General features: G+C 35.2%; 1 protein-coding gene across 2 annotated transcripts in view; it reads left to right on the plus strand.

Moving 5' to 3' along the window:
* The first annotated feature begins 6,519 nt into the window (after nt 1-6,519).
* Nucleotides 6,520-19,294, plus strand: part of LOC144958344 (kynurenine 3-monooxygenase-like) — a 33,091-nt gene continuing 20,316 nt past the window's right edge. Inside the window, exons 1-7 of one of the 2 annotated variants that reach the window (XM_078890283.1) lie at nt 6,520-6,764; nt 9,508-9,577; nt 11,199-11,386; nt 12,090-12,141; nt 13,299-13,386; nt 15,310-15,478; nt 18,479-18,672. In XM_078890283.1, coding sequence (XP_078746409.1) covers nt 6,717-6,764; nt 9,508-9,577; nt 11,199-11,386; nt 12,090-12,141; nt 13,299-13,386; nt 15,310-15,478; nt 18,479-18,672 — 809 coding nt within the window. In that variant the 5' untranslated portion in view covers nt 6,520-6,716. The remainder of the gene's footprint in view (nt 6,765-9,507; nt 9,578-11,198; nt 11,387-12,089; nt 12,142-13,298; nt 13,387-15,309; nt 15,479-18,478; nt 18,673-19,294) is intronic. The other variant, XM_078890274.1, reaches the window with a different exon arrangement.

Here is a 19,294-nt window from a genome sequence, read left to right on the forward strand (position 1 = left end):
GTCTGTGAATGTTAATGTATCTCCGATGTGTTCTGTTTGTGTTGGTGTTATTGTTTTGTGGCTTAGTATTCTATCTAGTCTTTTCCTACTGTTGTGTCCTGTTGTGAATGTCGTTTCTTTTTCCAGTGGTGATAATGTCCTATAGGCGTCTACTAAATTAAATTTGTTTATTATTTGTCTGATCTTTTCGTTCTATTTTGCTCTCCATGTCTCGTTTGACGAGCTGTCATTTGGGTCTATGGTCGCGTTGAAGTCTCCTGCAATTATTATTTTTATGTGTTTGTTTCTTTCTATCCTTACAAAGGAGCATACTAATTTCCTGCCAACCAATGTTTCGTTTAGGAAGTGGTTATTCAGTATCAGATACTGAATAGTGCTTTGCCACTATTCAGTATCCGCAAGGAACTCTTTTTTATAGAGAGAGTGAAAAGTGCGACAATCTCGGTTGAATGTAAATAAACTGCTGACCGACTTCCAGATTGAACACGTGCAGTAAATGACAGCCCGATTCAAAGTTGCAAAATATTTTGATCGTAATTTTTTAATTTCTGCTATTGTGCAATTAACATAGATCAAAATATCAAAGTAAGAGTGGTAGTCAAATACATTTTTAAATGTCTAAATAGACATGATTAAATGTCACTAAATATTCAGTGCCACCATGGCTTGGTGGATATAAGCTGTTTGACTCTGAGCATAAGGTTCGAGAGTTCAAATCTCAGCAGGGATAACTTTTTTTTTCCCCAATATTTTAAAAATTCCTTCTGTCTATTAAAACTCTTGTTTTAATAATTTTATTTTCTTGTGTGTTGATATTATACTATTGTTCTTTTATTTTTATTATTATTATTATTTTGTTATTATTATTATTATTATTATTATTATTATTATTATTATTATTATTATTATTATATATTATTATTATTATTATTATTATTATTATTATACTAATATTATTATTTCTACTTACATACTATTATTATTATTATTTTTGTTGTTGTAATCGTCATCTTCATCATTATTATGATTATGATTATATTTTTTTTAATCAAGTAGTTGGAGTAATTTAATCAGTTATCGATTTATTACGAATATCTTTTATGTGTTATAATCTCGTTGTTGTTTGTCATTGATGTGCTCTTCTATTGTTTATTACTTTTTAAAATCTTGTTGTTGTTGTTGTTGTTGTTGTTGTTGTTTGTTTGTTTGTTTTTTTGTTTTGTCATCTAAGACAAACCCGATTCATTATAAATATGTGAACAGACTTTCTGCCATTTTTAATTGAGCGATGTACTTCCGTGAATTAATTGCCGTATTATATTAAAATTTACGTGTAATAATAATAATAGTAATAATAATAATAATAATAATAATAATAATATAATAATAATAATAAAATTTAATAATAATAATAATAATAATAATAATAATAATAATAATAATATATAAATAATAATAATAATATAATAATAATAATAATAATAATAATAATAATAATAATAATAATAATAATAATAATAATAATAATAATAATAATAATAATAATAATAATAATAATAATAATTTAAATAGATACTGAATATTGACTACAATTGACATCTATTTACTGAATACACGTGGTATTTTTTGGGGTGTTTCTTTTTTTACGAAACACGCCGAAACCCGACAAAGTTATGGGAAGTAGGCGGCAGTGGGGAGTGAACCTGGGACTGGGTTTCGTAAAAAAAGCAATTACTTTTTTTACGAAACCCGACAATATCCGACAAAGTTATGGAAAAAAAGTAGGCAACAGTGGGGGAGTAAACCCGAGACTCAGGGAACTGTACACTATTGGGGAGTAAACCTAAGTCTATGGTTTTTCGACGGGTTTTGGCGGGTTTCGTAAAAAAGGAATTGCTTCATTCTTGTCTGGTACCCAACTCCCATAGTCCGGCTTCATTTCCGACTGGCATCCATCTTCCATAGTCCCAGGTTCATTTCCACTGATATCCTCTTCTCACAGTCCCAGGTTCACTTCCAACCGGTGTGCACTTCCCTGAGTCCCGGTTCATTGCCCAATGGTGCCCACTTCCCATAACTTTTGACAATTTCGGTAGGTTTCGAAATAAAAGTAGATTCTGAGCTCACTGTCCACTGGTATCAGCCTCTCGCAGTCCCAGGTTCAATCCCCATCGGTGTCCGAATCCCAGATTCCCTCCCCACTGCTGCCTGCTTCCCATAACTTTGTCGGGTTTTGGCGAGTGTCGTAAAAAAGTAATTCCCCCTCCCCCTTGGTATTGCTTTTTTTACAAAATCCAGAGTCCCAGGTTCACTCCCCACAAGTGTACACTTCCCTGAATCTCAGGATCACCCCCCACTGTTGCTTACTTCAATAACTTTGTCGGATATTGCCAGTTTCGTCGGGTTTCGTGAAAAAGTAATTGCTTTTATATGAAACTCACTGAAACCCGCCGAAAACCAGAGTCTCAGGTTCACTCCCTACTGGTGTACACTTCCATGAATCTCAAGTTAACCCCCCAATGTTGCTTACTTCCCATAACTTTGTCGGATATTGCCAGGTTTCGTAAAAAGGTAATTGCTTTTATGTGAATCGCACTGAAACCCACCGAAAACCATAGTCTCAGGTTCACTCCCCACTGGTGTACACTTCCCTTAGTCTCAGGTTCATTCCCCATTATTTGCCTACTTTCCATAACTTTGCCCCATTTTGTTGGCATTTCGTAAACATAAAGTAATTGCTTTTTTTTTACAAAACCCGCCGAAACCCAGACCCAGGTTCACTCCCCACTGGTGTACACTGCCATGAATCTCAAGTTCCCTCCCCACTGTTGCCTACTTCCCATAACTTTGTCGGATATTGCCAGGTTTCGTAAAAAGGTAATTGCTTTTATGTGAAACTAGCTGAAACCCGCCAAAAACCATAGTCTCAGGTTCACTCCCCACTGGTGTACACTTCCCTTAGTCTCAGGTTCCCTCCCCATTATTTGCCTACTTTCCATAACTTTGCCCCATTCTGTTGGGATTTGGCGCATTTCGTAAACAAAAAGTAATTGCTTTTTTTTTACAAAACCCGCCGAAACCCAGACCCAGGTTCACTCCCCACTGGTGTACATTTCCTTGGATCTCAGGTTCACTCCCCACTGTTGCCTACTACCCATAACTTTGTCGGATATTGCCAGGTTTCGTCGGGTTTCGTTGAAAAAGTAATTGCTTTTATATGAAATTAGCTGAAGGCCGCCGAAAACCATAGTCTCAGGTTCACTCCCCACTGGTGTACACTTCACTGTCTCAGGTTCAGTACCCACGCTTTGCCTACTTTCCACAACTTTGCCGCATATTGTCGGGTTTCGTAAAAACGTAACCCCCCCCCTCCCCCATTTTGTTATTGCTGTTTTACAAAACCCAGAGTCCCAGGTTCACTCCCCACTGGTGTACACTTCCCTGAATCTCAGGTTCATCCCCTCCTCTCGCCCCCCCCCCTTACACACACACACACGCTGCTGCATACCTCCCATAACTTTGTCGGATATTGCCAGGTGTCGTCGGGTTTCGTAAAACAGTAATTGCTTTTTATTACGAAACCCGACGAAGCCCAGTCCCAGGTTCACTCCCCACAGGTGTACACTTCTCTGAGTCCCAGATTTACTCCCACAGCTGCCCTCTTCCCATAACTTTGTCAGGTTTCGGAAAAAAAAAACTCCGTATTATAGTGCAAAACCACTATTCAGTGTCAGATACTGAATAGTACAAAACCACTATTCAGTATCAGATACTGAATAGTACAAAACCACTATTCAGTATCAGATACTGAATAGTACAAAACCACTATTCAGTATCAGATACTGAATAGTGGAAAACCGCTATTCAGTATCTGATACTGAATAGTGCAAAACCACTATTCAGTATCAGATACTGAATAGTGCTAGCCTTTTGTTTATTCATGTTAACTACGCCACTACCACATTATCTCATTCATCTGTGGTGTTTCATTCATCCTGTTTTGTTGATAAAGGGGAAACCCGAAACGTTCATTTGATCTGTTTTTGTAATTAAATTGAAGCTTACATTCAATTTCACATTATTATTTATTTCTTCGAGCTTCGAGCAGCAACATTTACATTAAGTGAATACATTATACTGGGGATGTAGGAGCTTTCGGAATGTCTCCCCTTTACTTAACTTATAGAAAAACAAACACCCTAGCACCTTTACTAAGACTTATGACTAACCCTAATAGAAAAAAAATATCCTCCGATCTCGAGCTAACTCTAATAGAAAAAATGATGACAAATTGAATAAACAAACGCCCGACAAAAGATCAACGGTGAAAATACAAATTTAAAGAATACTGGGGATGTAGGAGCTTTCGGAATGTCTCCCCTTTACTTAACTTATGGAAAAACAAACACCCTAGCACCTTTACTAAGACCTATGACTAACCCTAATTGAAAAAAAAATTCTTCGATCTCGAGCTAACCCTAATAGTAAAAAAGACCCTCGGACTGCTTTGCACTATTCTTCAATACTTCACAAATCAAAATGGCGACTGAATATCAAAACAATGGTCAAAATCCATCTGTCAACTTTTGGTTCTTTTTCCTGTAGTAAGAACGCCAAACTGACAACTTTTTACAGTGACGTAATTGGTTGATTTTGAGAATGTTAGTGTCGTCGGTACGTATTTTATGATATCTGTGTGACTCAACGAACTTTCGAACTGACTTTAAATTATAAAAGGAAATCAAGTTATCTGTTTGTCTATATGTAAAAAATACATTTCTAATTTTCAAATCTTTCAGTAGAGTTGTGCGCCGTACAATCTTTTTTATGACAAATAAGCACAATGTTCTCCACAATGATATATTTTTTAAAGAAAGGATTGATATATAAAGTGTTGCTATTGGCTCTTGGTTGTATATTTTTACATTTTTGTTCATTTGCATATATATATATATATATATATATATATATATATATATATATATATATATATATATATATATATTCTCGCCATAGATTCTCAACTTTGTGTTTATACATTTTAATGCATGCCACGTCTGTAAACGAATTTCCATTTTTTTGGATGAATAAAGTATATTATTATTATTATTATTATTATTATTATTATATTATTATTATTATTATTATTATTATTATTATTATTATTATTATTATTATTATTATACTATTTGAAACAACCCAAAATGAATTGCTAAGCTACGCCACTGAATGCAACTTTGTTGTGAATATTTCTCCACAAGAAAGAGAATCAACAAACCATTACTGTAAACATATTAAAGTGTGAGTCATATATTATTGGAAACGAATAAAAAAAAATCAAAGGAATTTGGCATTAAGAGAAAACTGTTTGGTCTATCACTATCAATATTCAAAATTCGTAATGTCACTTAAAATATATCTAAGCCCGCGTGCAAAAAATCACGGCACCACATCTCGTCGTAGCTTTGGAGGATTTTTCCGTCCGCATGGGACTCGGAACGGGTTTGCTTTATCCAGATCCTAAATGACATTTGTATACATTCAGATGTATGTCCGAGATGTGGTTAACTAAGAAGCTCACGACATTGCCATCCGGAAGTATAGCGGACCAACACATAAAACTATATGTTACCTTAAAGGTTTGTCTTGTTAATACAGTTTAATGAGAATTACTCATATTTGCGGTAGGCCAAAAAAAAAAAAAAAAAAAAAAAAAACAAAAAACAACAAAAAAGAACAGGAACAAAGACCTGAGTGACGTCAAATTCATTCTATCTATACAGAACTCGCTGGATTTTATCATGCATTCTTGAGTACCGCCCCCCCCCCCCCCCCCCCCCCCCCCCCCCAAATAAAATTATAAATTAAAAAAAAACAACAACCCCAAAAAACAAAAACAAAACAAAACAAAAATCCGAACGTGCCGAACTCCAATACTCATGGGAGGTAACAACTTGTTACGTAGATAAAAATTCCACCACCCAGCTCCAACCTGCAGCTGCAGCATTGCAGAGCGTGCTAGAATGGGAGCGATCTATATAACCTTTCCGTGTGCTCGAGGTCATTAGTCACATTGGAATACGTGCTCAGAATGACCCACATAGTGAAAAGTGTTCAAAGTTTGAGAAATATCCAATACACAATTGGTCATTTTACTCAGCTTGACACATGGGTATGTTTACAATTTTCATAAACACGGCAGCGTGTTTACATTTATTGGGAAATGACCAATCATTGGACAGCAACAAATCATGTGATCGATGACTAAGTTGGACGAAAACATGAATATAGATCGCTTCCATTCAGCGAGTACTGTGTGAAATTTGCTCGTTTGAAGCAAGCATCTTCAAATACTGCATTTTTATGGATTGTCCTCATTATAGTCTTCATTGTGTTGGGAATGAAGGACTCTCGGTAAGAAACGCATTCCTCTAAAATGACAGATTACCAACCATTCAACCAATGTTTTTTTATCATAATCATACACTTGACCTAAACTCGATCTTCTGACCTCCGTGAAAAGACACTTCCACGTGTCCGTGGCTCATCCAAATGTCAACAACTATATTTATTAGCTTGGCGAACGCATCCGATTCATTTGAACCCCATGGATGACATATTTCAAACTGATAAAAGCAAAAGTGTATTTATGAGTTGAAAACAGTTGTTATAAATTGCAGGACTAACGGAATCATCATTCATACATCACAAATTCAATGGTAGCCCAAAGGAGAAAATATGTTGCTATTTGTGGAGGAGGTTTGGTAAGTTAAACAATTTTTGTATTTACTTTGCGTTGATCATCATCATCATAATAATAATAATAATAATAATAATAATAATAATAATAATAATTAATAATAATAATAATAATAACAAACAATAATAATAATAATAATAATGATAATAATAATAATAAATAATAATAATAATAATAATAAATAATAATAATAATAATAATAATATGATAGATGATGAATAAATGATAATATGATGATATGATGATGATATGATGATGATGATGATGATGATGATGATGATGATGATGATGATGATGATGATGATGATGATGATGATGATGATGATGATATCTTTTCTTACCTGAGGTTGAAAATATTATAGTAAGATACGAGGATGAGTAATGGGAATGCTTATTTCTTTAAATCAAATTGAACAATGCTGTCCATCATACCTGAAATTAAAGCTTGCCATTAGCCGAATCGAATGCTTTTTCTCAACATAGTCTCCGCCTCTTTCGTTATCCACAGTCCATCTTTTTGTAAGGCCTTGTATTCCGTCCTCGTAGAACTGAGTTGACTGAACTTTAAGCCAATTTTCTTGGCTTCTTCATCATCTTCAAAGCGTTGCCCCCCCCCCCATTGCCTCTTTCAGTGGACCAAAAACATGGAAGCCTGAAAGTGTCAAGTCTGGTGAATACCGAGGGTAAGACAGCGTTGTCATCGGTTACCTCCCTTTTTCTGACACTTGTGTATGAAAGGTCACTTTCATGAAGAAACAGTACTTCTTCCAACCTCAAATTCGGTCTAACTCGACAAATTCTTGCTTGCAGTTGCTTCAAAGTCTATTTGTACCTGCTATCTCATCAAGAGAGGTTCTTCTATCAGATCTGATCAATACTTCTGTCTTTATTTTACTCACTGAGTTAACACTGCTTGGACGGCGACCATCACAAGATTTGTCAGATCGACAAATTAGGTGTTGGATTGCATCTCATTTTCTACCTAAAACACTGTCCTGAGTTTTATCACAAGATTTGTCAGATCGATAAATTAGGTGTTGGATTGCATCTCATTTTCTTCTAATTGACGATATACACGTTCAAACTACCTAAAAACACTGTCCTAAGTTTTATAAGCTTTCCAAAGTCGTTTAAAAATGTTACTCGACGATTCTCCTTCGAATACAAGACGGACATTCGTGAGTGAAGCCATTTTGAATTGCCTTAACCTTTTCAAAATTTGACAGAATTAAAATTTTCAAATTTTGATTTAAAGAGTACATGTGTAAGTTTAATTGAACCAAATATGACGTCACATGAAAAAGAAATGAACTCAGTATGACATTTGTCCCATTACTTTTTGACTCACCCTCGTATTATCCTTTACATGCTCTATGCAAAGCTCATAACAACAACTATCAAATAGCATGGTGTTTAACATAATTTTCATCGATAAGGGGTCAAATACCGCTGTTACTTATATTATGGTAATTGGCAATTTTATATAGTTTTGGAACATTATTGTCTATTGAGGGATTAGCTGATTTAGAATCGGTGGGAATTTTTGCAGTCGTTGAATTATACGAGTGCATTGCACTTGTTCTCATGTAGTGTTCATTGACAAGTAGGATCTTTTTTTCTTACGGAAAACAATAATTAGATAATTTGGTCTCCTTTATAAAATGTCAAATATTTTCTTAAAGCGAAATATGAGAGTTTTCTGTCTCTTGTATGGAATGCCATTTATAGCCGAGGATCAAAAGAATCATTTTGTTTTTGCAGACAATATCTTTTGAACGATTGAAAGCACTGTACCTGTGCTCCGATCACCACGGAATGCTTTTGTCGGTAGGCTGAGATTGAAGTCAACGAGCGACCTAAAGAATTTTAGATAAGAAATTGTAGTGTACGATAACTCTGATAACCCAATTTTTATGATCTCTTTATTGCAATTAATACTCTCTCAAACTAAACCAAAATCTAGATACTTTATTACAGATGCTATACAATAAACCATAATTGTGTTTGATTGTCAGACCTGCATATAGTTGTACGTAAGAGGTCTGTAATTGTCAATCAATGGCTTTTTGCCAAGTGATGAAGACGAGAAACATGAGTTTTTGTTTTTGTTTTTGACTTTTTAGATAATTTGCCACTTTCGAGTGAACATTTGACATTCGAGACAATCGACAACTTTCGCTAAAATGAATTGTTGTCCATCGCAACGTATCTCTAATTTTCATTTTTCAATACGTGGTATCGACCAGAGCGTAGACTCGAACGTTTCATCTAAAAGGTACTGTCCACTGTCATCGATTTTTTACCAACACTCGAATTTTTTACAAAATATTATACTTGACATTATAAATTGCGCATAATATAAAAGTAAAGAACTGCTTTCGCAGCCATATTACAAAATCCCAATATTTTCCAATGTCTTAACATTTTAATGAAGGGAAATACATCAAGTACTTATTTGAAGCTAATTAAATAAAACTTTTAAAAAACTTATTAAACACATTAAAATAAACACCATGTAATTTTGTACTTTGGCGAATGTCTTTTCGAAATTCAATAGTTAGCTAAAGAGATGTTCATTTTTTTAGTTGTAAAGGTTCGGAAATGTTCTCTGAGGTCATGTGATGCATCTTGTATGTAATAATTTGCTCGGTCTAATGTTATATTTTACCAGTTTGCTGCATATTTATGTAAAATGAACTGAATGTTAGTTTAATTGTCACAACCATTCACTTGTATTTTTCTTCCAGGTTGGTGCATTATATGCTTGCTTCTTGTCTAAAAGGGGATTCAAGGTTGATTTGTATGAAATGAGACCAGGTAAATTAACCTGATGATTCAAATGATTCGTGTTCATATTATGACATTATTATTGTTTATGTCAAATATTATAAATTATAGTTAATCATAATCATAGTAAGTTTATTTCGCATAAGACGGAGTGCCATTACCTACAAATACAAATTCACTGTTAATAGCATCTCATAACTTAATAAGAGTATGATTGATGAGTTATTACAATATATATATATATTATTACAATATATATATATATATATATATATATATATATATATATATATATATATATATATATAGGTATATATAAAAAACCCATATTTAAACCAGCAAAAAGTCCAACTTGAAGGAGTTTAAAATATCAGCGGAAATTTGTAATGAAAATTTGTTGTGATTGATTAAAAGTGTTATAAAATGCCCTCAGGGAAAATATGTTCACCCCCGAAGTACAAACAGTGGCATAATGTAGTAAATTTGGGTATTGCATTACTTGGTCCTAAGTTTTTTCACAACCGTATTAAATTTTGACAAGTTAAGGGGAAGATCATCTTAATCAGGCGATATTTGAAGTGAAAATTCACCATCTAAAATGAAAATAAATTGGGTAGTATTGAGTGTCCATATGTATCATCGTATTTAATATAGCAAACCGAAAGTCCAATCAATTTTTATTTATATATCTCTGAAGCAATGTAATATTGATCTGTTGCTTACTTACAAAAGACCAACAAGACGAACTATCGGTCAATGTCAGACCAATAATTACTTTCACAGTCACCTTTGCCTTTATTTCATTTTAGAGTATGTAGAGTGACCCTTACGTTGAGCCATATTATTTATAAATGGTGGTAACCCAGTCATGCGGGAACTCACAACAAAAAGAAATAACAATGGGAGGGTCATACACGGCCTAGTGGATAACTCGGGTTCAAACCCATTTATTGGCATCTTTGCTCCTAAAACTAGAAATTTAGCTCTTATTGCTCACTTTGTGGCATTACATGTGGCTAACTCTTGGGTTATCTCGATTTTTGGGGAGAGGTGGGGGGGGGGGGGGCTGGGGTGTTCGTGCTGGACCATAAAAACGAACTTCCATAATCTACTTATCTTTATATGTTGTTTCGAGGCTGGAATTAATTAATACAGAAGAATAAGTACAGTGGTATAAAATATAGGAATGTGTAATGGGTTATAGAAATGATTGTGTTTTTGTGGTCTAATGGTATGACATTTGCTTTTAGACCTCTAAGTCTCTTGATCTAGTCCCACTGTGGGCGACTCAACGTTTGGTCGTGAAAATTAAAGTCTCTTTACTTACACTCTCTGACTGGACTATGGTGTAAAAAGAGTATCTGGTTTGTAGCGCCTTATAGTATCATGTGTGTCTCGTCATCAATATTAAGCGTTTGTGTTGGCTAGGAACCCTTTGTAAAACACTTGGAGTGCATTTAGTGGATCATGCGCGATATAAAAGTTGAAATTATTTTTAGTGGTCAAATAATTGCAATTAAGTAATGTTGCGATGGAGAATATTTAGCGTTAATTTGAGTCTTTCTTTCGCTGTCAACAATGCAATCATAATTGTTTGGACTGTTAGAGATTTTGATACAAATAGATGAGTTCATATATTCTAACCCTTTAGATATCAGAACTTCAGAAGTTGTTAAAGGAAGGAGCATCAATCTCGCACTGTCACATCGAGGAATTGAAGCTTTCAAATGTGTTGGGATTGAGGATATTGTAGTTGAAAAGTGCATTCCACTGTATGATCGAATGATTCATTACAAGTCTGGAATGAGACGTTCAGTACCATATGGCCTAACACAGGAGGTAAAATGAAAGTTTCGATTTTAACCTTTTTTTTTGTTAATAGGAGAAATGTTTATACCACTTGATCTGTATGCAAATCAAAAGTCGATTGGAAAATCACAAACAGCCCATTTTGATTCTGATTTATATAAGATAATTGAGATGATAAAATCATAAAAAGCATAGATAGAAACCTTTAGAATACGAACTACATTTAGTAAAAACATTAATGTTCCCACGTCCAGTAGTTTCGTTAGTCATAGAAACCAATCTTCTAAAGTTATCCAATATATATAGATATATTATATCATATAGAATGAGAATGTTTAATATGATTTCCATTGTAAGTTAAACATTACTCGAAATAAATAAAAAAAGATATATTGAGTATAATATATTATAGAACAAGTTCATGGTCTTTCAAATTTTAAAAATATTCATTCATTGAAAATACTCCCAAAGTCCCAGATTTGAGAGTTTTTTTTTCCAGATGAGGGTCATTTAAATCGATCGATATCTGAACGGCGAGTTTTCTGGCCACATTTTTAATACGAGTGTTTATCCAGAGTACGCCAGTTAAGTGGTTAAAGCTTTAATTGGAGATGTCAAGCGACATAATACCGTTTTGAGCAGATTTGTCACACATAATTATCATTTATAGAACGTACTATTTGATAATTTTTAAAGTATGGTTTCTTTTAATTGATACATGTCTTGTCCTCAGCATTGCTTATTGTCCATTACACGGAAACTAATGAATGAAATTCTGCTCACCTGTAAGTAAAATATTTATGTCAATATTTATTTCAAAGTTTATATTTTTTCTATCTAAATTTGAGACGTGAAATGGCTGAAAGCGGGTGTGAATGGTTACAGACAATGACAAATATTGTGAGAGTGCCTATACAAAAGTGAGAATATCAGGCGACTTGTACTATATGAAATTGAAACTTGTTCCATATAGCTTTCTAGGGGAAGAAGTGAAGCGTTGTGAAACGCACTGAGCGTTGGACACGTGGAAATTCACTTTATAAATAATCACATTTAAATTGCATGACATGGCATGACTAATGGTAGTTTTGATTTATTGTACTGTTTTTTTTTCTAATGTTAAGTTAATTTATATTTAATGCCAGTCCTTAGGTAGTTAGTAAAGTAGATAGTTTAATTAACCATCTATGAACCAAGATAGATTTTAAATGTGATAAGAAATGAACTAAGTAGAGAAGTGCCGGAACACGACAGAGATTTAAAATTTCCCGGTGGCGATGGGGGCTCGAACCCGCGACCTTACTGGTACGACACCTGGTAGGAGAGAGCGTACAAGCTATCCACCACTCCTAAAAAGTGATTCCAAACTCGACGTCTATCTTGAGCCGCTCTCCCCGACTTCTTGAGGTCATGGGTTCAACACGCACAAACGTCGCGAAGTTTGTTAACCAGCATTAAAGCTTAGTAGCCATATTCTCAACACAAACATGTATATGTTACATGTTTGTGTTGAGAATATGGTCACTAAGCTTAAATGCTGGTTTACAAACTTCACCACGTTTGTGCGTGTTGAACCCATGACCTCAAGAAGTCGGAGAAAGTGGCTAATACAGTAGAGCCACGCTGTCCACGGTCAGGCGGAGTTGTCGTACCAGTAAGGTCGTGTGTTCGAGCCCCATCGCTGTCGCAAAGATTTTATTCTCTATTATCTTCTGGCACTTTCCTACTCACTTTATTTCTTGTCACTATCATTTTTAATGTAATGTAATCTATTGTAGACCCTTATTAATTAATTTTATAATTATGACGTGTAAAAAGTACAGTGGTGTGAGTTTAAGGAATACGGTTTTTAAAAATTGTAACGTACATTTAATAAAATGATTTTTGTGTGTTTGTAAATTTTACAATACTGATAATTTTAACATCGGTGCTTATATCCTAGGTGCCGAAAAAGAGAGCAACGTCACTATCCACTTCTCTCACAAAGTTGTCTCTTGCGATTTAGAGATGGGAGAGATCGTCTTCCAAAAGTAAGTAATCTTAAAGTTGTATTGTGAATTATGAGAAATTTTAAAGACATGAAAGGCGTGAAAATTAGGGGAATAAATATCCACAATATTTGGTAAGCTGATGACAGAGCAGTGATCGCTGAAACTGAAAAAAGAATTACAAAATATGCTGAAAATGGTCGCAAGAGACAGCAAAGATAGTGGACTAAACTTAGAACAAAATTAAAAAAAAAAACTTTCTCTAAGCTTACATCTAATAGACAATATGCTCACATTTGCAAATATTACATGGCAATAGCAGTAGTAGTATTAGTAGTAGTAGTAGTAGTAGTAGTAGTAGTAGTAGTAGTAGTAGTAGTAGTAGTAGTAGTAGTAGTAGTAGTAGTAGAAAGCTTCGCAGTCCGGATGACGCTTGCTGAGAATTGTTTGATTCAGTCATGGTCAATAAGTATAGCTGCTCTCTCCATCCATGTTGTTAATTGTTTCATTGGTCACGGCCCTGGGCCAGAGTTTTGAGGCTGTCAAGATCTTGTTGTGACTTTAGCACGGAGGGCATTGCAGTATTTCTTAGTTCTTCAGGGATTTATTCGTCCTCATCTGAATCCAGAAATTTCTGATATGTAGAGAGGTCCTAGTTCAGGACAATAATACTCACCAATAAAACAAATCAATAATTCCATTTTTTTCTGGATATCAATCAATATGATATAATAGAACAAATATCCCTGAGATAAATATAAGAATCGCCCCTTTTAAAGATGCTTTAAATAAATTAACCCGTCTATCTAGATGAAAACACAAGAGTTAAAATAAATACCAAAATACGTGTATTGAAAACAAGACTTTAACATAATGCGATCAGTCTTCCAATACGGATGTAAGTGTTGGAAAAGCAACAAAGAAATAGAAAGACAGTTGGAAGCTGCTGAAAATGGTTTCTTAGAAGAATCATGAGAATATTCTGGACAGAAAGAGTGCCAAAAGAGGAAGTATGAGATCAAACAGACTTGAGACGCTATCTCTTCAGAACCATAACAGAAAGACAATTGGAATTCTTCGGTCATAAATATATATGCAGAAAAAGCAATAAAGAGATATATATCTTGTTAGGGAAAGTAGATGGCAAATGAAGCTGAGGTAGACAACGGACATGTTATTACCTGGTTCTCTGAACGCCCAGGAACCGAATGGAGAGATAAATGAAGCAAGAATCGACTGTCCTGAGACGATCAGAGGATAGGAGGTTTTGGAGTACCATGAACGCCAATGTCTATCTCAGGTTCGGCACTACTTGATGACTTGAACTCGAGGTTTTATATAGAGCAATATCCACTAAAGTGATATTACCTGTTCTTTGTGCCTCTTTTACTCCTACAAACACCTCACTTTGGCTATTACCCGAGTAATTTAATGATCTTTTCTTATGGTTCTAAGACGTTTGATGCCTGATAGATCCAATACTTTCTCGTTTGTCTTTCTTTCTGTCCAGGATGTCCTATGACTCTTCTAAGTAGTAATCCCTTATTTCTATTTCAATTTTGATATATTTTAATACGAGATATATAAAATGTTTTCAATGAACGTAGTTTGGGTGTTAATTTTAATATTTCTGTTTTTAATTACTCGGTTTCAATTGATTAAATTCATCTTTGAAAGGACAATTCTTCTGGATAAGATGTCAACTATCAAATCTACGATTAAAAGCAGATATATCCTATTCTTTCCCCATTCCTCCTCTGTGATTAATATGAAATATTAATGCTATGCGTTTTGGTAAAATACTGATAACATCCGCCAGCCGGATAAACTTTGATTGATAGAATTTAGTGAGAACTAATAATTAACATGGCTGTTTAAAAACAAGAAAAAAGGGCTCGGTGACGCCAATTTCGTTCCATCTGTATATCATTTTCATGTAGTACTATTTGTCCTCTTTTCTGTCAGTGAAAAAGGCCACACTGTGACAACTCATGTTGATCTAATCGTAGGCGCAGACGGAGCATATTCTACCATTCGTAAACAGATGATACGTTCATGCCGAGTTAACTATCAGCAAGAATACATTCAGCTTGGCTATATGGAGCTCTATTTTCCTCCTGGTCAGGATAACGAGGTAGATAATATTTGATTTATTTATAGTAAAGTAGAGTCTAAAAGAAACTGTGACGAAGCCATTCTGGTACCACCATTCATGAAGTATGTAGATATTTAACCTGTTAAAGGGGACACAGATAAAACACCTTCAAAATGCTTTTTTTCTCTTGTTTTTCCTGACACTTCTTCACTCTGTTCATTCTCATCTTCCATAAAAGAGACTGTTGAATTAACATCCGTGTGCCCGAAGCTTTATCTTACAAGACATTGAAACCCTCTAACATATTGTCTGAAGTGGGTTGTTACTAATGTCTTATTTGATTATATTTATAGTAGGTAGGCATCCTTCCGTCTCAAGAGACGATGGTTTGCGCCCTGTATGGCTTTGGTCTCGTCAGTCTTGTTGAGAGCAGCGACGGGTGTGACTCAGCAGACCAATCTTTGCATGGTAGTCTCTACCGCAGTTGTTGCACACGTAGTTTGACTGTGTGTTTGGATCTGCTGCATCTCTTTCCTCCTTGCTCTCCTCTCCTCAAATTTCTTCTTTATCCTCTCCTCACCTCTCTTCACTCCCTCCATCACCACATTTCTCCAGTCGCTGCGGTCGTCAGCAAGCGATTCCCATGTGTTTGAGTTGATGCTTGTCAGTTTCATGTCTCGTTTGAAGACATCATAGAAGCGCAGAGCTGGACGGCCAGTTGGTCGCCGTCCAGAAGCCAGCTCACCGTTCATGATGTCTTTGGGTACGCGTCCATCGTCCACCCCGTGTACATGACCAAGCCATCGCAAACGTCGCTGACAGAGCATGAGATGCATACTGAGGGAGTTCGCTCTTTCTAGCACTGCAATGTTGGTGAATCTGTCTTGCCACCTGATGCCGAGAATTCGTCGTAGACAGCAAATGTGGAAGTTTTCTAGGCGATTCTCCTGTCTGGCATATGTTGTCCAGGATGCACTGCCGAACAGTATTTATAATAAAGTATAGTATAAAAGGAACTATCACGAAGCCATGCTGGTACCACCATTCATGCAGTATGTAGATTGTTGCACCTATTAAAGTGGACACGGATTACACTCCTTCTAAATGCTTTTTTTCTTATTTTTCCTTCTCATCTTCCATAAAAGCGGCTGCTTAATTTACAGCCAAGTGCCCGAAGCTTTGTCTTACAACACATTAAAACCCTCTAAAATATCATCTCAAATGGGTTGTTACTCATGCCATTCTGTATAAAATATGAAGAATTATAAGTCTGTGTCGGGCATTAATATGGCAATTAAATGAAAAGGCCATTATAGAAAATGAAATCTAGTGTAAGAATGAAAAACTCTTCCTTTTCGTATTTTTATCGTGCTGCTGGTTACCCTACACAATTTGTAAATACAAACCTAACGTGATATTGGCATTTTGTTGGCATGACTTAATTTATGTCAAAAATTGAAGACATATTTTATTAGACCAATAGATATTGCTTCTTAACATGCCAAGCTGAAACATTGAATTTCTGATGAATTTACTTCAAGTGTTCCTGCATCTGATATATACCAACATAATGCCGGTTGATGGGTCACAAAAGTGCGTATTCGAACATTTAGATACATCATTAATAATAATGAGTATTTTCTACCAATGCCTTACAGTTTCAAGTTCAATGGAATATAATATTTTTAAAAACCATTTTAAAATGTTTTGTCTTCAACACCTGAGTTGTACATCGTGACTAACGGGAGCTCTGGCTAGCACCAAGATTATCTTTTTTAAAATTTATTTCTGCGTTTCTCACTCATTCGTCTTTCAAAGATTTGTAAATATAAATTGTCTAAATCTGTTTTGGTCGCGGCGGGATGGAAATGTAAAAGACAACGCGATTGGTCATTTACAGGGTGTTCAAAGACAAAATTAAATTTGTTTTCAGAGAGCTAAACGTAAGTAAGAGTATGATTTCACAACGTTGGAACTGATTTCCAGCGACAAGGACGGCTGCCGATTCGTGATCCTGAAAGGACAAGGGCGATTACTGTTGGCCAGGATTGTTTCATTTTAATTTGCCATTAAATATGAAACCGCTTCCTGCTGCCCTCTTCTACGGCGCAAGCAATAACTGGTAGTCGGATATCAGACCAAACAGTTCGTAATGACTTAGGTAAAAATGGATTAGGTGCTTATAAGCTGTTTGCGGTCCCCTCCTTACACAACGGTACAGTGACGCACGTCTTCAATGAATCAGAGAGCATGTTCAGTTGACATTACGTTATTATTGAAGACGATTTCTATTCAGCGATGAGTCTCATTATACGATAGAGGGAGGTGGATGGATATACTTGTGAAGAAATGAATATTATGCTGGAAATTGCACTGATGAAGTTGCTTAGTGAGCAAGGAAGTGGAGGTGCCATCAATAATTCTAGGCTTATATTCAATATTCAGGGCCGTGTTAATGCTGAACGTTGCATTGGCGAAAACCTTCAACCTCAAGTCTTTCCTCCTCTGAATACTTCACGAGCAATATCCATGCACGACAATTTTTGACCCCACCCATCTTCTGACACAAAATAACATTGCCTTTAATTCCTGACCATCACTGTTAACGAATCTGAACTCAAAAGAGTAATTATGAAAAAGACGCGTCAGAAAAGTAGTTATTGGTCCTGCCAGCACTGCAGAACTACTTGAGGAATTGCAGGTGAGTTGAAACATCTTACAGCTGTTAATTTCAAATCTGTTGCGATCCATGCCAAGACGATTTCAAAGTGTGATGAATACAGAAGAAAGACACACAACATAACTAGTGATTTAAAATGGGAGGGGACAGCTTAATTTGATATTTAAATGTCAAAATACAGAGTTAAAAATTTATCAACTATTTATCTGAATCTCCTTCATGCTCATTGGATCATTAAAACAGGTATTTCCAAAATTAAAGATATTGACCATTTATTTAGAGAAACCAATTGTTTCTTAAAAATAACACAGTATAATATAACAACTTTCACTTGCAATATATTTTATATTCACGTCCAGTTTGCAATGGAAGAAAATTATTTTCATCTTTGGCCAAGAGATGAATTCTTGTTAGTTGCTTTCCCCAACCCGGACAAGTCTTTTACTGGAGCGCTGGTTATGCCATTTGAGATGTATGACAAAATAAACACAGAAGAGGATGTTATTAATTTTTTCAATGAGATGTTTCCTGACACCGTGCCTATTCTTGAAAAGTAAGAATAAGATTTTGTTATCAATTTGAATAAATCAACTTGACATATTTTTTTTTATCGGAATTGCTATAGATATTCATACCCTTGTACTTGTAGACAGCTTGTATTTAATGCAAAGAAATTATTTCACACCTACAATCTACTTAGTATTGAATGGGTAGGTCGCGGAATGTACATTGGGCAATCAAAAAGTATTGCAAGCTGGGGTATAGCTCAAATAAAACTTGACAAAAAATGTCGTATATCATGCCTCGAATTAAAACTAAGCCCCATAGAATCAACTTTCTATTCCTTAATAAAGTGTTCCTCTTGTTTACTCATTGCTGTCTACCTTTAAGTCAGGTTTACGTATATCGCTTCGTCAAAGGTTAAAGGCTTCTTGTAAATTTACGTTATAACAGCGAATTTGACGTCTCTGTCTTCAACAAAATGTTAAATCTATCAAGGCGATCGAAAAAAAAATACAATAAAAATCTGAAAGTGCAATTTTTTAATGGAGTAAATGTGGCAAAATATACCTGAACAGGGTGAGAGACTGTGATTAAAGAGCTTTATTCAAGGACTCAACAATGCGCCTCTCAAAATGGGAATCGAGAATGGGACTTTCAGATCCAACGACGAG

Source organism: Berghia stephanieae, chromosome 1 (assembly GCF_034508935.2).
Source record: "Berghia stephanieae isolate SIO BIC M18660-M18661 chromosome 1, UCSD_Bste_1.3, whole genome shotgun sequence".
Classification (NCBI taxonomy): Eukaryota; Metazoa; Mollusca; class Gastropoda; order Nudibranchia; family Aeolidiidae; genus Berghia; species Berghia stephanieae.